This window comes from Trachymyrmex cornetzi, unplaced genomic scaffold (assembly GCF_001594075.2).
Source record: "Trachymyrmex cornetzi isolate Tcor2-1 unplaced genomic scaffold, Tcor1.1 scaffold122, whole genome shotgun sequence".
Lineage (NCBI taxonomy): Eukaryota > Metazoa > Arthropoda > Insecta > Hymenoptera > Formicidae > Trachymyrmex > Trachymyrmex cornetzi.
The window spans coordinates 1,762,126-1,779,626 of record NW_017295784.1 but is presented as its reverse complement, the minus strand read 5'-3'; the positions used below and the strand labels follow the sequence as shown (position 1 = coordinate 1,779,626).

The 17,501-nt window shown below is 34.2% G+C and overlaps 2 protein-coding genes across 2 annotated transcripts; one reads left to right on the top strand and one right to left on the bottom strand.

Moving 5' to 3' along the window:
- Nucleotides 1-6: 6 nt before the first annotated feature.
- On the top strand, nt 7-3,714 carry Ubc2 (ubiquitin conjugating enzyme 2). Its single transcript, XM_018519929.1, has 6 exons — nt 7-215; nt 1,403-1,537; nt 1,642-1,692; nt 1,844-1,976; nt 2,326-2,473; nt 2,640-3,714. Exons 2-6 carry the CDS (start codon nt 1,407-1,409, stop codon nt 2,735-2,737), a joined length of 561 nt encoding a protein of 186 aa, XP_018375431.1. The 5' UTR covers nt 7-215; nt 1,403-1,406; the 3' UTR covers nt 2,738-3,714.
- A 3,701-nt stretch (nt 3,715-7,415) lies between these two features.
- LOC108769108 (CD63 antigen) lies at nt 7,416-16,953 on the bottom strand. Its single transcript, XM_018519919.1, has 6 exons — nt 16,614-16,953; nt 10,812-11,000; nt 10,436-10,606; nt 10,030-10,251; nt 9,720-9,781; nt 7,416-7,812 (listed from the first exon to the last, which is right to left on the bottom strand). The coding sequence occupies exons 1-6, from the start codon at nt 16,674-16,676 to the stop codon at nt 7,794-7,796; spliced, it is 726 nt and encodes a 241-aa protein (XP_018375421.1). The 5' UTR covers nt 16,677-16,953; the 3' UTR covers nt 7,416-7,793.
- Nucleotides 16,954-17,501: the final 548 nt, after the last annotated feature.

Genomic DNA, 17,501 nt, shown 5'->3' with positions numbered 1-17,501 from the left:
GCTTGCATCCCACCCCCGATCCGCACGGCTCCATTATCCCGGCGACACCGTCGCCGCGCCGAGGGAAGTAGGGAACCGTCTCGCGGGTCTCGCATCTGAAGCGGCGTACCGGTCCTTCCCCGCCTCCCTGCCTCACCCCCTACCGTCGGCGACCCGGCGAAGCTAGGCTTGCCGCGAGACGACAGCAAACACGGCGTGGACACATCGGACACGAGGTACATCGACGCAACACCGCTTTTATCAGCCGCTTCGGCTCGCGAACGAATCGCGGAGGGGTAAAGGAGAGGGTTAGGAAACAGCCAGAAGTGGCACTGTGCGTGTGCGTGTGTCCTAAAAGGGACACGGATATCTATAGAGAACGGAGAGGGAGTCAGGGAGATCCATGTAGACGAGACATCGGGAAATGTACGTCGGTCGTTCCGAGCTCCGAGCTAGAATGTACCCGGCGTTCGCTGTCGTCTGTCGGAGCCAGGGTCTCGCTGCTCGCATCTTGCCTGCGCGAGAGCTGCGAGCTGCGAGAGAGGAAGAAGCCTGAGAGAAAGACAGAGGCGAGAGATCGAGAGAGAGAAAAACGCGTGCTCGTCCGTGAAGGGAAATCAATTTTGGGCGCGTTGAACCCCCCTTGAGTCGCTCGATCGGAGGCAACAAACGCACTGATGACGTTAAACGAATCTTATTCCCTTCTTTTTCAGTCTACCCGGCGGACCGTCATGTACGTCTCTCTTCGGTCTTCTCAGGCTTCGGGCTAGACAACGCTACGCGAGACGCCGTCTAGTATTAAAAATACGACGCGCTAGATATTTGTTCCGAGTGAGATAGGACACTTCTCCGATGACGATCAAATACGCGCGATGTTTATGTTTTTCCTCGCGCAGGAAGGGAGGGGACAATTGGAAGGGCAAAGAATAGAAAATCCTGTGTTTTGTGTTCGACCGAGATTCTTTGTTGTACGACTCGTCGCCTCCCTGTCGAAAGTACAGAAAAAGACGACCGTTTTCGGAAGCGTTTGATTCACGGTGCATTATTAATTTACATCATCGCGTTTTCAACACTCTGAACTGCTATCCAAATTGTGCTTTTGGTTTATTTTACAAGATCTGTTAACTCCGCTTTATTTGTTTGCACATGTGACATTAGTTTCCACAAACACACATACAAAACTCGATTTATCAGTGTTACTACTTTCTTTTGCAATGGATTTGATTTATGCATTGTACGACTATAGCGAAACGAAGACAGAAACGCAATGTGATATCAACTATGCTCCATTATTATACTTCTATTACTATGTTTCAAAATTAGTTTTCTTTTTATAATGCTTGTCCTTTTGTCACTTAAATTTCCGTTAAATTTATAATTTGCAAAAGTTTCTATGTAATTAATAATATATGTTTTGTTAAAGAGTCATGTCATCAGGAGCAGGTTCCAGTGGAACTGGGCGAGGTCGTGGTTCCTCCTTGGCAGACAATAAACCAGACAGTAAAGAAGCTAAGCCAAATCCAAAGATGTCGAAAGCTTTAGGAACGTCCGCTAAGAGGTAAACAATAGAGCCATATTTCATGATACATGGTGATAACATGTATTTATTTTAACTTTACAGTAATTTGTGGTTACTAAATATTTTTAATATTAATATTTTAGGATACAGAAAGAACTGGCAGAAATTACGCTAGATCCACCTCCCAATTGCAGGTATAATACCATTGTCATTGATTATAATTCTTTTTGAAATAATATTTTGCAGAATTATAGTTACATAATAATATGAATTATGGAACAGTTTTATACTTATGGGAATAATATATAGATAATAAAATTAATTGTTGATTAACTTATTTTACAGTGCAGGACCAAAAGGTGATAACTTGTATGAATGGGTTTCTACCATATTGGGTCCTCCAGGTTCGGTTTATGAGGGTGGTGTATTCTTTCTTGATATACATTTCTCACCAGAATATCCTTTTAAACCTCCTAAGGTAAGTTGATAGTTTCATTAATTTTATATTGTGAGGATAATACTTATTCATACAGGATTATAACAACAATGTCAAAGTGAAGAAAATAAATAAAAACTTAAATAAAAGTATTATTTAAATTATTGTCATTTTTTTATATAAAACTTGAAATGTATATTTTAAATAAATATTTACATTAATATTTATTACATAATAATTATCTGTATAGATTAGTAAATGTTGCAATATTAGTAATTCCTTGCATCTAAAACATTCTTAGAAAATTTACAATTATTTCATTTATTTTAGTAAAATAGTGAGTGCGACATACGTTTTAATAATTATGTTTCAAAAATGTGTTGCTCTACAGGTTACATTCCGAACACGCATCTACCATTGCAATATAAATAGTCAAGGAGTTATTTGCTTGGACATCTTAAAGGATAATTGGTCTCCTGCATTGACAATTTCAAAAGTCTTACTGTCAATATGTTCCCTTTTAACAGACTGCAATCCAGGTAGGTGCATTATTTATGAAAATTTATTTAAAATTAATGTACGATATGTATATTGTAAATAATGAATAAATTTACAATATCTTGTTTGTTTTTAAAATAACATTCTGTAAATAACATATTTTCTTTTGACGTAATTATGTGGATCTTAAATAATTTTATCTTGCAGCTGATCCACTGGTAGGTAGTATAGCCACGCAATACCTACAAAATAGAGAAGAACACGATCGCATAGCGCGGCTTTGGACCAAGCGCTATGCTACATGAGCGTATTCTTTATTCATATTAAACTCCTATTAGTCTCATGCCAACTTATGATCATTGCTGCTCTCATACAACTTGTCTCATATGTAGCCTGTACACATCCTTATGATCATGTTGGTCAAAAAACACAAGTGAGCAAAGACCGTTTGAGATCAGCTCAAACATGATTGTGATGTGCTTTTATGTAGAGTATGTAATGTGCCTAAGGACGGATGAATGTGCGTGCAAGTGTTTAAACAGTGTGCTAGGGCATAACGAGACAGGAGTTTTTCACTTAAAAGTTACAATGAGATAGTATTTAAATGGATTGTATTGTTTACAAAAACAATACCACGCACAATGCTGCTAATGTTTCTAGAATAGGAGATAACATGAACAATATTGATAATCTAAACTGTAAGTAATTAATAGATATATAGGCAATAAGACGTAAACGTAGAGGCCCATTTTTCCATAATTGAACTCCCATATTTTTATATTGAATTGTCTTAAATTTAAATTATTATGTTCATACATGTGACGCCTGACTCAAAATATAGGCTAATAGCATGTAACTATAATTTAGCTATGCTGCAAAAGTATCGCATACAATTTTGTGTTCATAATACAGTAATTGTAATGTTCTGCATGAAGCAGACGTTAAGATTATACTTGCGTATCAGATAATTCAGTTGTCTGGGCCCACCCGCAAAAATATATTGTAATTGTAAATAAATATTATTTACTGTATACTTATACACTGGTACATTCAAGAAATCTTATAATTCTGACCTGGATTTATATTCTGTCTATACCGTATACGTGTATGTATAAATTGATGTTTTAATGATTGCACTGATAATTCTGGTTCACTAATTCTGATTAGCAATTTCTTATCCTTTTCTATACTGGATGATCCGAAATTCACGAATTTGGAGTATAGGACACGATACTTTATGCTAAAACAACCTTTTCTTTTACTAAAATTGCGTCCGATAAATAATTTTTGCGCTTATTCGTTAACTTCAACTTGCTCTCCTGCAAAAACTACTTATCGGACACAATTTTGCTAAAGGAAAAAGTTGTTTCTTGTGCTAAAACGAACAACTTTTTACTGTAGTAAAATTACATTCGATAAATCATTTTCGTGTTTACTCGTATAACTTTAACTTGCTCTCCTGCAAAAACTACTTGTTAGAGGCAATTTTGCAAAAGGAAAAAGTGCATAAAGTATCATGTCCTGTACTCGTGAATTTGTGAATTTCAGATCACTCTGTATATTATAGCTTAATTTTTAACGTAAGTAGAGAAAGAAAATTTTAATAATTGGCGCTAACCAATGTTAGTGTAATCCATTGCGTTCTTAGACTTTTTATATTATTTTATCTTGTATCCGAAGGGATACTTACATATCAATTTTGTTGCATACTTGAACTCTAAAGTCCGAGCATGCTAGAAATACTTTCACTGTCTTCAATGTGTCAGGTATATGTACGTCTCCTGAATAATTTCTCGTAGTTTTTTATATCATATGAGAATTAGATCAACAAGGTGATTAAAATCACTTTGTACATATCTGTTCTAAAATATAGATAGTTGCTTAAAAATATCGGGTAGTGTGAGTGTAATTATAGTGAGTTCAATGAAAAAAAAAATGATGAAGCAAAGGAGAGAAGCTTGCTCGACGAATATTGATATTGTACAGTTTATTGTGTAAAATGTAAACACTTTTTGCATCCTTTTCGTCGCGAAATTCAAGGAATGTAAATATTGCGTGAAATGCATGTGCAAAATATGCGAATCGCGTAAGTTCCTATTATAACAAAAATTTAATAATTTTTAATTAAGTCGGCGAACTTTGGCTTTTTATATTTTGTAAGCCAATATGCAGTTTTACAACTTTATGAATTAAAGTGGAAGATAAGTCTTGAGAGATCCTGCCTCGGGATTGTAAATAGATCATTATGCATAAGATAATACATATATATACCCGCGTGCACTTGAAAATTATCAGAATATTAAAGAAATATGGATTTCTCGTTATTTCTAAAAATGTCGTTATACATTAACTGGAAACGAAAGCACGCTCTTTTAAAATCGATCTGGAAATAGAAGCGCATTATACAGTCTCTTTTGTAAAAAAGCATGGGAAGCAAGGGAAAAGCCTCGTGGCATTTATCTACACAGTTTCGATGATCTAAAATTACAATACGCCGGGAAGTCAGTTGATCCATGAACACTCTTTTATTTGCGTATATAAAAAGTATGAATGTCAAACAAAGAAAAAAGCAAATGTACGAAGGTCAGTCTTATATATTGGTAAACAATCTTTTAATGATATAACGAATGAAATACAATTTATTATACGCTGATTTCTTCAGTAGTTATTATTGTTACCTTTCCTTATCTTTTCTTAAAGATACTCTTTTCAATTACATTCTGCGAAGTTTAAATTTAAATTAAATTTGTAAAGGTGGGAAGAGGATTTTGATTGAAAACACTACTTAGTGTCATTAAATTTATTAGTATACATAAAAGCTAGATGAATATGTGCTAAGGACATGTTGGCTCCTAAAATGCCGTAAATTAGATACTGTAATAACGAAATTACATTTGTATCACTTTAACGATACTAATAATTTACCTTTATAATAAAAATAACACAAGCAGCCAAAATAGAATTTAGTACAAAGTCATTTGTATATATGTGTTTTGTATATATGTGTGTATGTGTGTGTGTGTGTGTGTATATATAATATATATAATATGTATATATTGTATGTAAAATATACCAATGTTAGTTAATACTGATTACAATAATCTTCGTCAGTCTTTTGCGTTGCCTGGTACAATACATACAGAGTCTAAAATTTTCAATTAAAATCTCTGACAAACACAGACGATTTTATATAATCAAAAGGAGCAAACGTTTTGGACAAGTGCTAGTTTTGAAGCTACATTGCGCATGATCGATAGATTAATACAATTGAAATGCTTTCTAATCTCTATTAACTTATAACATAAACGTTACTATGTTAGGCACACTTTAATATCTCATAGCTATTATTTCTATGTTTCTGCATTTATGGTTTATCCTACGGACGTTCATGTTTATTTCTGAGATCTTGTGCATTTCCCACTGTGTACGTGTGTGTATGTGTGTGCCGATGGTAGATTTAAATTATTTCAACATTATTGTAAAATAGTAAATATATCAATACTCTTTGTTCTTACATATAAATTATTTGCAATAAATACGTATCTCCATTTTTTTAGACATATACGTTCTAATAACGTTCGGTATATTATATGTCTAAAGGAATGTTATAAATTTTCATGCATTTGTATACACAAGACTACAGAAACTTACATAATTCAATTTGAATTGTGGTACTTGAATTCGTGAAATCGACAAGACGCAGTGAAATTTCTAAAACTTTTTCCCTTTCATCTGTTACGTATAAATCTAAAGAATACTGTACATTTTTGATGTACTTAAACGCACATAATGTTATTTAATAGCATCCAATTGGCATCAATTTTTAAATTACATTAAAAAAATGTTTCTCCTTTAAATGGAAGCAAATAAATAAGTAGTTTTTTATATCATCGTAATTCATTCTCATTTAATTTTTTTTCCGATATTATTATTGAAAGCTCTTTTAATACTAGAAAATAGAATCCTATGAATAAAGTTTAAGAAGTCTTTTTATAGATTTTAATACATCATATAATTGTTTTAAATCGTTTATTTCTTTTCAGGAATAACTCACAATTAGTAAAAATAATATCAATCTTTTTACTTTGGTCCCAAACATGAATGAACTTAGCACTAAACATGCACAAATGTTTTTGTAGCAATAGACTGTCAATAGCATATAATACAATGAAGCGCAAGAATCTGAATCAATATCAGAGTTCACTGACATTACAAGCTAAATTATTGACAGGATAGAGCTAGCTTCCATTTGATACTCCATTTAAATCGAGCTAAATGTTAAGATGCGCTAATTTTGTTACATCATTGGTACATAATGTACAGAATTTTTGTGTACATCTGGTATTACATAATGACATTATATATACACGCATACGTATATATATTTCACGGGGCACCGTCGATTACGAATAAGAGTACACTGCCTTTTCTTGTTTTTTTTTCGTAGAACACAGAAAATCATTATAAATTTAATACAAGATTACTCTACAACATCGTATATATTATAAGTATTAGAGACTGTATTTTGTCGAGAGAGAAAAAGATGAGGAGGCATTAAAAATAGATGCCAAGACTGCATGTACTCAAATATAATATATACTATTTTATGGTAGTATTAAATTATCAGAACACAAGTTTGCAATTAACCGTTACACAATTTGCTCATTCTGCACTCTGAGGAAGATTATGCAGAAATAGCTCATTCTTTTTTGTTCGTTTAAATCTGGCAAAAAATTAAGAGGAATGATGACTACATTGAATGTTATTTCTTATAATGATACAGATTGTAAATAATTCGCAAAATATTACCAAACTTCGTACAAACGTATCACATGAAAAAATAGATCAGACATTACATCATGGCACATCATTTAACAGGTACCTCGTTGTACGTGTGCCAAAATTGATAAAAGTTCCACTGGTAATTTCTGTAAACAGGATCGCATACATTTTTCGATTAGTTGTTCTCTTTCTTTTTTTTGCTTTCATATTGCATGTGATATATATATTTTTGGCAGATATTGGCAGTAATTTGATGTTAAATTTAACGGGATATATTAATATTCAATGCATATATTGCTATCCAGTTTGTTTTTTCAGTTTATAAGAAAAAGCGAAGTAAAGAGACGCCAATTCGCGTTCTCTCTAAAGTATGTAATTTCATGGATTACATACATACATACCGAAACGTCACTAACTTATTAAGGTATCGCTGTACACTAAATACTTGTGACATCATTCCTCTTTGAGTATATATTTAAGCACAATAAGAATGATTACGGTCGTAATGAATCTACAAGTATTTATTAATCAATGTATGATGAACAATATTATGAAAAATGCCTCCTAATTGATGGCAGATCAGTGTGCTGTGGTTTCGCTGTAAGTAAAAATATTAAATCACTAGGTATGAACATAAAATATTTGAAAAAAAAACATCTAGTTTTACGGCATATTAAGCAATATAATTTCGTAAATATATTAAGCAATATAATTTCAATTCGTATATATAGTACAAACAATGAAAAACAAAACATAGCACTTTAATTTTTGTGTGATACTATTAAAATGTAGATTTTAATAACGAGTATTTTTATTGCCAACATCGGCTTGAAACGACACTTTATAATCGAGTTGAAGCAATTCTATTGCTGTTTAACTGAAAGTATAAGTTCTCTTGTTGAAATAATTTTGTTATAAATTACGCTTTACTATAATTTTTATATAACATGAACAACTATTACGTTTTGTCTATTTCTATACACTTATACATCTTGTAAGACATTTTTCATGATTGTAACACTATGTAAACTTTACATTGTGGTAAACAACAAAATATCTTAATGTTAGATATATAGTATTTCTTGCTTTGTATTGAACGCACAGCACGCGCGCAGCAACATATACGTGTAATTAACATGCAATTGCAAATTGAGGCTAACACTTCTCTTTCAATTTGTTAAACATGGAAATTTTTCATTAATCTGAAGAGTACCATTTAGCCACAAATTAGAATATACCAAAAAAAAAACAAATTGCGCATTGACACATGTTACTTTCAATCACAGTTTCTTTGCAGTTCACAAGTATAGTACATCCTATTAACTGGTTAAAGTATATAATTTTCTCTTTGAATGGATTATATAACATGCAATATATAAAGGAAATGCCCTTCATCATACACCATTGAGTTAATGTTGATATATTCACGTATCTTAATACTTCATTTTGCATCTTGAACTATCTAATTAGTGACTTTCTTCATTTGACATCGTAAATTTTATTTGTCAAAGAATATGTATGTATACACATTTTTTCAAAATATTAAATTGTACCAAAACAAAAAAACATATATTTACAATACAATAATAATGTATAAATATAAAAATAAAAGAATTCATATGGATTCAGTATTTACTATATATATGTATATATGTATATATGCACGCATTTTGTGCTCTGATGAACTTCTAAAAAAATTATATATGGAAATATGTTCTCATAAGAATATGATATCGATCCGAAAACAAAATGAAGTCTTAAGAAATATGAACGTTCTTATAACTTGAAGATGATACTGCTGAATATTATAGTAGAGCCTCGACAACAATATCAATATACACTACATCATGCGAGATATTATGAAGCAAAAATATATGGAAACGACAAAAATACACTTTTGCTAATAAGCTAAACAATTACTCACGTGAAGCAGACATCAAACAAAAAGAAGCTTTTAACGCATTTTATATTTATATGTATATATATATATATATATATATAGTGATTTATATTTTATATATAACTTTATTATCGATGTATAGTTATCGTGGCTCAACTATAACAGTATCACAATGACACTGAACAAATTATATATATATTTATGAAAAAAATGTATGATCTCCGAGCGTAACACAGATACTCTGTTATCATTAATATATAAAGTTGTTCGAGAGCCTATTGTAAAAACATACAAAACATACGTGTGTGACATTTTTATGTCTGATAGATAAGGCCCAGATACCAAAATAGCAGTGAGATTCTTTGGAGATCTTTTTAAATATGTTTTTACCTATCACGCACTCTTTGATGAAAAATAATTAACGGTTTCTTTGCAATGTGTTAAAAATAGAAGCGATAAAAGAAAGAAATTTTTTTTATAATTGTGCATGGTTAAATGGTAACGAAATAAGGGAAAAAAAATAGTGACAGCTTGTGTAAAAGATCAGGTTTTATACAAGTGCATTTTAGGCTTGTTGCAATGAAAATTTGTGTCTATCAGCTTACACAGTCTCATACTCGCGACGAATTGAGCGAGCCAGACAGCACGCAAAGACTACTCCAATCAACTGAAAAAAAAAAGAAAAGAATAATTATTGTTTCTCATTTTTCCGGATAAGTTATTTATCCTTTGCTCGTTAATATTACTATTATTTGTATACACATTGAAATGTTACATGTATTTAATGTTATTTATATAATAAATCTTTCTCTTTTATTAATGTATACAATAGTGCCTCACATATCTAAAAATCACAAGTACTTTATTTAATATATACTTCATAATGTTACGACGATAGTTTGAATCAGAACTTACTTGTATGAGGGCTACCCCTATGCCCACTCCTCCCAGGATCATAGCATTATTTTCTATAGCAGATTGTAGTTTTATCATGCAGCCCTCACTGTACATATGAATGGAATTCAAGTCGCAACGCGATTGAGCAGGAATCTCTTTGCAGCAAGAATCGGGAACAGTATTATCACGGAAACCAATATTGGGCCAGTCTGAAGGGCCATTCATACCGCAGCATTGTAACTAAAATCGTATTTCAATTGTCAGTTAATTATAAATTCCATTAACGGCATACAATAAAATTAGTACGATATTTATCCAACTAGTGAGGATAAACTTTCTCTACATAATATGTAATATCAATTTTCACAGCAATAAATAAAAATTATAATTGTAACGTTTTATACAAATAATTTAGTGAATTTACATCGTGCTGCATGATGTCCCATGAACGACGAATATCCGGATTAGGCTCATATTGTCGCAAAGTACCATTTAGACGATTTTGTAGCATATTAGCGACTTCTCCTCTCATCATATAACCTGTGATTCCAGCGCCCAATTCCAGAGCAAATATCAGCAGTAGCAGAACCGAGAACTACAGTAAATAAAAATTATTGCACAGGTGTACTATACAGGATAATATATTTTAGCAAACTGTCATATAAAATAAAAGCTTTCTGATTTAATTATACTTATTTAAAAAGATAAATCAAAATCGTATTGCTGTTACACGAAAAAAGAAGTAATACTATAGTTTTAATTAATAGTATTTAAATGATACTGTTTTTGAAGAATCTTACCGTTATTATCATGCAATGATTCTCTTTTACAGCACCGCAGCATCCAAAGAATGATACAAGGAAGACTATGATACCGACCACTATCATTAAGAGTGGGGCTGCAAAGAACCAACTATCCACAAAGTTGCTGTACCCGCTGTAAACAACCAGAATCACACCACCCACTGAAATAAATACGATGCCGGTGATCTGAAATAATACATAAAATACGTTGATTGTTAATCTTTTCATTGTTACATTTATAGTGACGCATTATCTTTGTATGCACTATAACGTATTTATTACTGTACCATAACATAATATAATACGAATATTTCCCAAACAGAACAATTGGTCACGAAAATGTCAAAATGACATTAAAATGAATCGGAAATGATTGAAAAATGACTTTTAATCATTTTGCTTAGGTTATTTATCTTTTACTCAATTCTATTTTTGCATACATTATTAAACGCAGTTTTATATTTTTACGATTTTACGTTTTATCATTATATTGATAAAATACGATAAGATAAAAATTACAGTATTTTCTGCAATGTAAGAATTTACAACTTGTACTTATATATATTATTTAAATCGAAAAAAAAGATTGATGTTATTTTTAAAAAAAACTATGCTGTAATTTCAAATCTAGTTTCTATCTGCGTTTCGAATTTAGGTTAAATTATATGTTTTTTGTTTTATAATTATATTAGCGCTTACTTTCACGAAGTGCGCGCTTCTAAAGTAAAATCTTTAATGAAAGTCATTGCATTAGAACTTCAAGATACGATATTTATAGAGAAACTTTCTGTCTATCTTATTCTATAAATACATAATTAACAAAAATCTTAGCGCGCTCGTCAAATTTGATACTCTAGAAAAACAACTTTATACTTCCTGTTCAAAGATGAGTTGCAATCGATACCTCGAGTAATCGAAACAGACATTTGATACTTTTCTTCCGTGCTAACAGCTTAACTTTAAATGGAAACCATGATCGCGTAAGAGCCGCATTGTTTACCAACGGGAAACGCATAAAACTGTTATAATTACGCCAAGTAACTTTCAACGAGATACCTAACTACGCGAGAACGACTCTCGCGAGTAGATTACGAAAGTAGCTTTACTAAGAAACTATTGTATAATTTATAAGAAATTCATTGTTGTATGAAAATTAGAAAGGTAACGTTTGTAACTTTGTCATCTGAATATTGCATAAAAAAAACTCCAGGTATTCTCGTGAATATCTCTATTAATGTAAATTTATAAAAGTTTTTGATATGTGCAAGCTGAAATCGCTAAACCGTGGTTAAATTCGATGATTCTTTGGATACGGTCAATGCGATGCTGCAAACGCTTTGAAGCGTTTTTTAATTGGTCAATTTGTAAAATTCTTTCTTATAATTGGTCCATCAAATGCTTCAAAGCATTTGTAGCGAGACTTTGACCACAGCCCTAATCTGCGATAATATATTTTATTTTATAGATAAGACATATCTATAACGGAAATCGTCGAGTGTGAATCGTTTATCGTTGCAGTATTACAAGCTGACGCAAACACGTATAACAATTAAACGGTGAGTTTACAGTTAATCGGTATTATAATCTTAGAAATTGGCTGCTGGCCAACTACCGATTTATCGATTTTGATCAATCCTAACTTACCGATTATTCTTCAGACTCGCTTCCGAATTACCGAGTACAGACTATCGATTCACTGTAGACTCACTGTAACTTTCAAATTTCGCTTTCTTGCGTCGTCATTGCGTCCTAGAAAGGAACGGCTTATGCCTGTTTCAATATAGATTAACTTTAATCTCGATTTAATGTACTCTTTATTTTCTAGTTTCAGAATTAGAATAAGATGACGAGTAAGTTGAGCCGAGATTAAAGTTGATCTACATTGGTGGAAAGATAAGTCCCCCATTAAAGATCTTTTAATAAAGTTCGACGTGGACGATTTTTTCAAAATCCTACGAGAGAAAGGCATGTATGTATACTTCTTTTCTGTATATATACATATATATAATAACTTTAATTAATAGAGTGAGACAATATAATATTAATTACAGTTCTACAATGAAACAGTAAAGGTACATATAATATTCCCAAGGAACACATTAAATCAAGAGAAAGTCAAGATGTAATTTGACATCAAAATGATAATTTCTTGTCATAAAATTTGATTGTTTATTGATTTTAAGCATCAAAATAAAATCATTTTAATGTCATTTTGATTTTTTATTAATTTTTGTATGTTCCTTAGGTACTGTCTCACTTTAACTTATATTGTTTTATTGCAGAATTTAAATTAAAATTATAGAGTAAGACAATCTAAGTTAGAATGAGATAATATATAAGTATATACACAGGAAAAAGGTATATATATCTTTCTCTCTCGTAGGATTCTGACAAAATCGCTCATGGCCGGATGCTGTTTTTATAGGTCTCTAGATCGCTCTATACCAAAGCCCTGCACGATCAAGAAGTATTCGTCGGCGGCGCGTAACCCGTTCTTGAGTTTTTGCTGGATCTGTCTAAATAAAGACATCTCCAGTGTACGGGAGCCAACATTCTACATGACTGGGGGAGAAAGAAAAAAAAAGGCGCGCGCGTGACTACGACATCGCGTCGTAGGAAAGGCTACGACGTTCGTCGCCGCCTGAAGGAGATTATAGACCTCTCTCCCTTGTCTATGTGATTACCTACGTGTCTTTCACCTACGGCTCACCTACGTTCCCGACGATTTGTACGCGCCCGTAGTAGGCCTTCGAAGCAACGAAACCGAGCTCGACCGACCGGTCGATTCGATCGCCCTCGAGCGATACCTAGTCAGCCTGTCTCGAGACCCGTACGCGTACGTCGTACGCTAACAGGTGACTCTACCACGGTGAACTTTATCTATGAATCTATTGAAAAGTTTTAGTAACGAGGACGCGCCCAACGCACAGCGATCCATACGATCTGGGGTGTCCTAGAAAGCGAAGTGAATACGGTAAAATACGAACGACGACACGTATACAGTACTTGTCTTCACCTGAGAAATTTAAAATCTATCTTCGCTTTAGGTAAGGATGTCATTGAAAGAGAACTGCTCGTAAATTAATTCTTTCGTCGTTCGGCTCGAAGAGGATATAACATTCTACCTGAATAGCGATCAAGTAACTTTTTCCTCAGGGCGAAAACGTGGGAAATGAACATTTCTACCATTTTCAAGCGGAACGACAAGTCTTAATAACGTCAAAATGACGTTAAAGTGAATCATTGCTGAAAAGTTTAGTAATAACTTTTAACAACCATTGACTACTATTCAGCAGAAAAAGCAACTTTGCAACTGTTGTAAAGTTCTTTGATATGACTGGTTTTGCTTTTAGTTTCTAACTGGATCGTGTTAAAGAATTTTACAACAAATTATTTTGCTTAACTTGGAGCCATTTTGACGTCATTTTGATGACTTATGTGTTCTACTTGGATTGAGCCCAAGTCAAAAAGAATACATTAAAAAAGGTAAAACATCGAAATGATTTTATTATAATTTTAGGAAGGTTAATAGAGATATTTTCCGCTTTTCACGTTTCCATTCTAAGAAAAGGTTACATAATCGGCACCCTGGAGTTTTAAACGTATAGGATTCAAGGATCAGCCGGACTCGGAGAAGTTGAGAAATGACGTCGACGATATCTCTCGTTAGAAGAAGAAACTGACATCGAACATTGCGAGGAACAAAGCCACCCGTCGAGCTCGTCTACTTCTTCTGGTACGCTCTGTATAAACGCGGTCGCCGCGCTGGCATTTCACGCTGGACGCATCATTAAACGTTACAATAAGGGATGCACGACTGACACCTCGCCCTGTCATCCTTTACAGAGTTGTTTTTGTGTCCTAGATCCTTCCGTCCGTATAATACAGTAACAGCATTGTATACATGCGAGTCTCCTGGGAAGAATGCTTTCGGTAATTTTATCGTGCATCTGCCCTTTAAATAAACTCCTTCCTCCGTCAAAACAAGATTGACACTCTGTCCTTTTGTTATGTCCACATTTCAGATGAAGGTATCAAAAGATAATCACATTGATCCAAATAAATTTTTAATTACTCTTTTCGATATCGGTATTTTTTAGTTAAATATTTGTTCACATAATCTTATTATTGGATTGTTCATTTACCTCTTCTTATCTCGTCAGATGAAAATATGATCATTAAACAAAAGAAGATTTTGTTAGATAAAAATATAATTATCGATGAAAGAAGATACTTAGTTAGAAAGGATATTAAGGGGTATCGAATTTAATTACGTAGATAATCTGGCACTTTGGCCCTGAATTTTTTAATACGATTTTGCATATATTACAAGTTTTATATGTAATGGTGTCGCGAGCGCGCGCGCGCACCACTATGTTGGACGGGTGAACTCTAGATTACATTAAACGTAAAAGAAGAGAGTGGAGGAGGGGGCGGGGTATCGATCGCTTCATCCATAACGCTTACATCGAGGTTCTGGAGCATAAGCACCACAAAGTTTCCCTCGAAATGATACCCTCGTACTTACATCATTTATTCAGACACGCGGTACGGTTTCGGTCACGCCATACACGATATCGATTAGATTATTATTGTCATTAGATAATAGATTATTGGTATTAGACGGGGTACACACCAATACGGGCAGTAGAAAAATTTCTTTTCTAAAAACTGGCAGAACGACGCGAATAGAAAAGAATCCTAAGAAGAGGTTCCCTCGCCATCGAGTCATGCGTAATATCGATCCAATACGCCCAAGATTGCATCGTGTTAACGTAATCGTAAGAAACTTTGTCACGGGCGAAACCGATTGCGACAATCGTGTCTGCAAAAAATACAACGCAGATTAGATCTGTTTGCGTTGTATTTTTTGCAGGCTCAGCATCTTCGCTTTCTCTCTCTCTCTCTCTCTCTCTCTCTCTCTCTCTCTCTTCAACGCTCGAATGTGTATTTACTTCCTTTCGAGTGAACAATTTTTAGAATTTAAAACAACGCGAATAAATAGATCTTATCTTATCCTTCGGTATACTGATTACACATATTACATATCTGACACACGTAGGCTGCTTCCTTTTTAGGAGTCGACACAAACGTCGTTCTATTCTTCTAAACTTTCAATGAATAATAAAGAATAATAAAACGACTTTTGGGTCGACTGTATCTCCTAAAACGGAAGCAGCCGTAATTTAAGAGTCCGACATATCTGCCACTGTTTAAGCAAAACAAATTACGATAACGTCAAAATAAATCACTATTGATTAAAAACATTTAGTTGATCAACATTTAGTAATCATCTTGGAATTATTTGACATTTGGATGTCACAATGACTTGTGTTCTACTTGAGTGACTCCATGGCAAACAAAGAAATAAAAGAAATAAAGTAAAACTCATTTGAATTATCATTAAATTCGTGAAGACCGCCCATCAATCTGAGATGCCCGATATCAATTAAACCGAACGCGACTTCAAGCAGATCCGTAACAAAAGTTCACGTCCTATAATTTGCACGAAGTGATGCCGAATGATTCATCGTTGGGGGCCAGCGTGCGAACAGTGGACCAGTCGACGATGTCGTGCTTCAATATTGGACGGGCAAAGCGAGTGTCGAGATTAGATCCTCAGATGCTGCTCCTGAAGGCTTGACCGATATATAACAAAGTCCGCGCCCGCCCAACGCGAGGCGACGCGAGGCGACGCGACGCCGAGAATAGCGGCCCGAATAGCGGAACGGAGCGTCGTAGAACGTCGTTCCCTATCGCGTCCTGGCCGTGCACCGTTACTCCGCGGCCGTTACTCACCGCGAATATCAGGTTGAAGAGGAACAGCAGATACTTGACGCAAGCCATGCCGCCGGACACCATTTTCGCCACTCTCACTGTATGCTTCGTGGATCACTGAATCGTACGACACGCGACGTAGGCGCGCGAAAGAATAGGAATACGCTATGCTCTCGTCGCTGCTACACGCGGAAGCGGAAAACGCCGCCCGGCTTCTCCTTTTCGTACTCTTCTCGTCTCTGACTCGCCTCCCTTCTCTTTCTCTCTTTTGACTTTCCTCCGTATACGTCAACGACCCGAACTCCACAGGATGCTCGCGCGTTGACTGTTCGTCGTCAAATGCACCCGACAATGTATTTTTGTTGTTGCGCGGTATACGTTCGCGATGCGCGCGCAATCGGCCAGGGCCGTGTTATCGCCGAGGCGTGGCAAGGCTTTGTTTTTTTTTTCCGAGACGAAAAAGGTATTAGAAAGTAACTCAAATCTTTAAGGATAATTTTAAGGATTTTATTAGAAAACATTTGATTATAAAAAAAACTTTAGTGCTATCTATTATTTTCTAAGGACGTCGCGTAATATATGCGTGCACGTCGCATGTTTCTTTCTGCACTTGCTTTGTTAAAACTAATTGTAGCGGAACGGAGCGACGCGAGTTTTATTAACAACGACGGCTAGATTGAAACTTCAAAATCTTAACAAGACAAAGCCGTGCATGGAGCTTACGCTCGCAGAGTTTATTGTTGCAAATAATGCTATGTAATAAATGCTATACAGCGATTTATTATATAATCAAGAATCTGGGTGTATTTTACTTTATTTCAATTTCTTCGCCTTATCCTGCTTATGTAACACACACAGGAAAACTTTTCCGTTTCTCGTGATCATTATTCATTTCTCGTATAGCGTGAC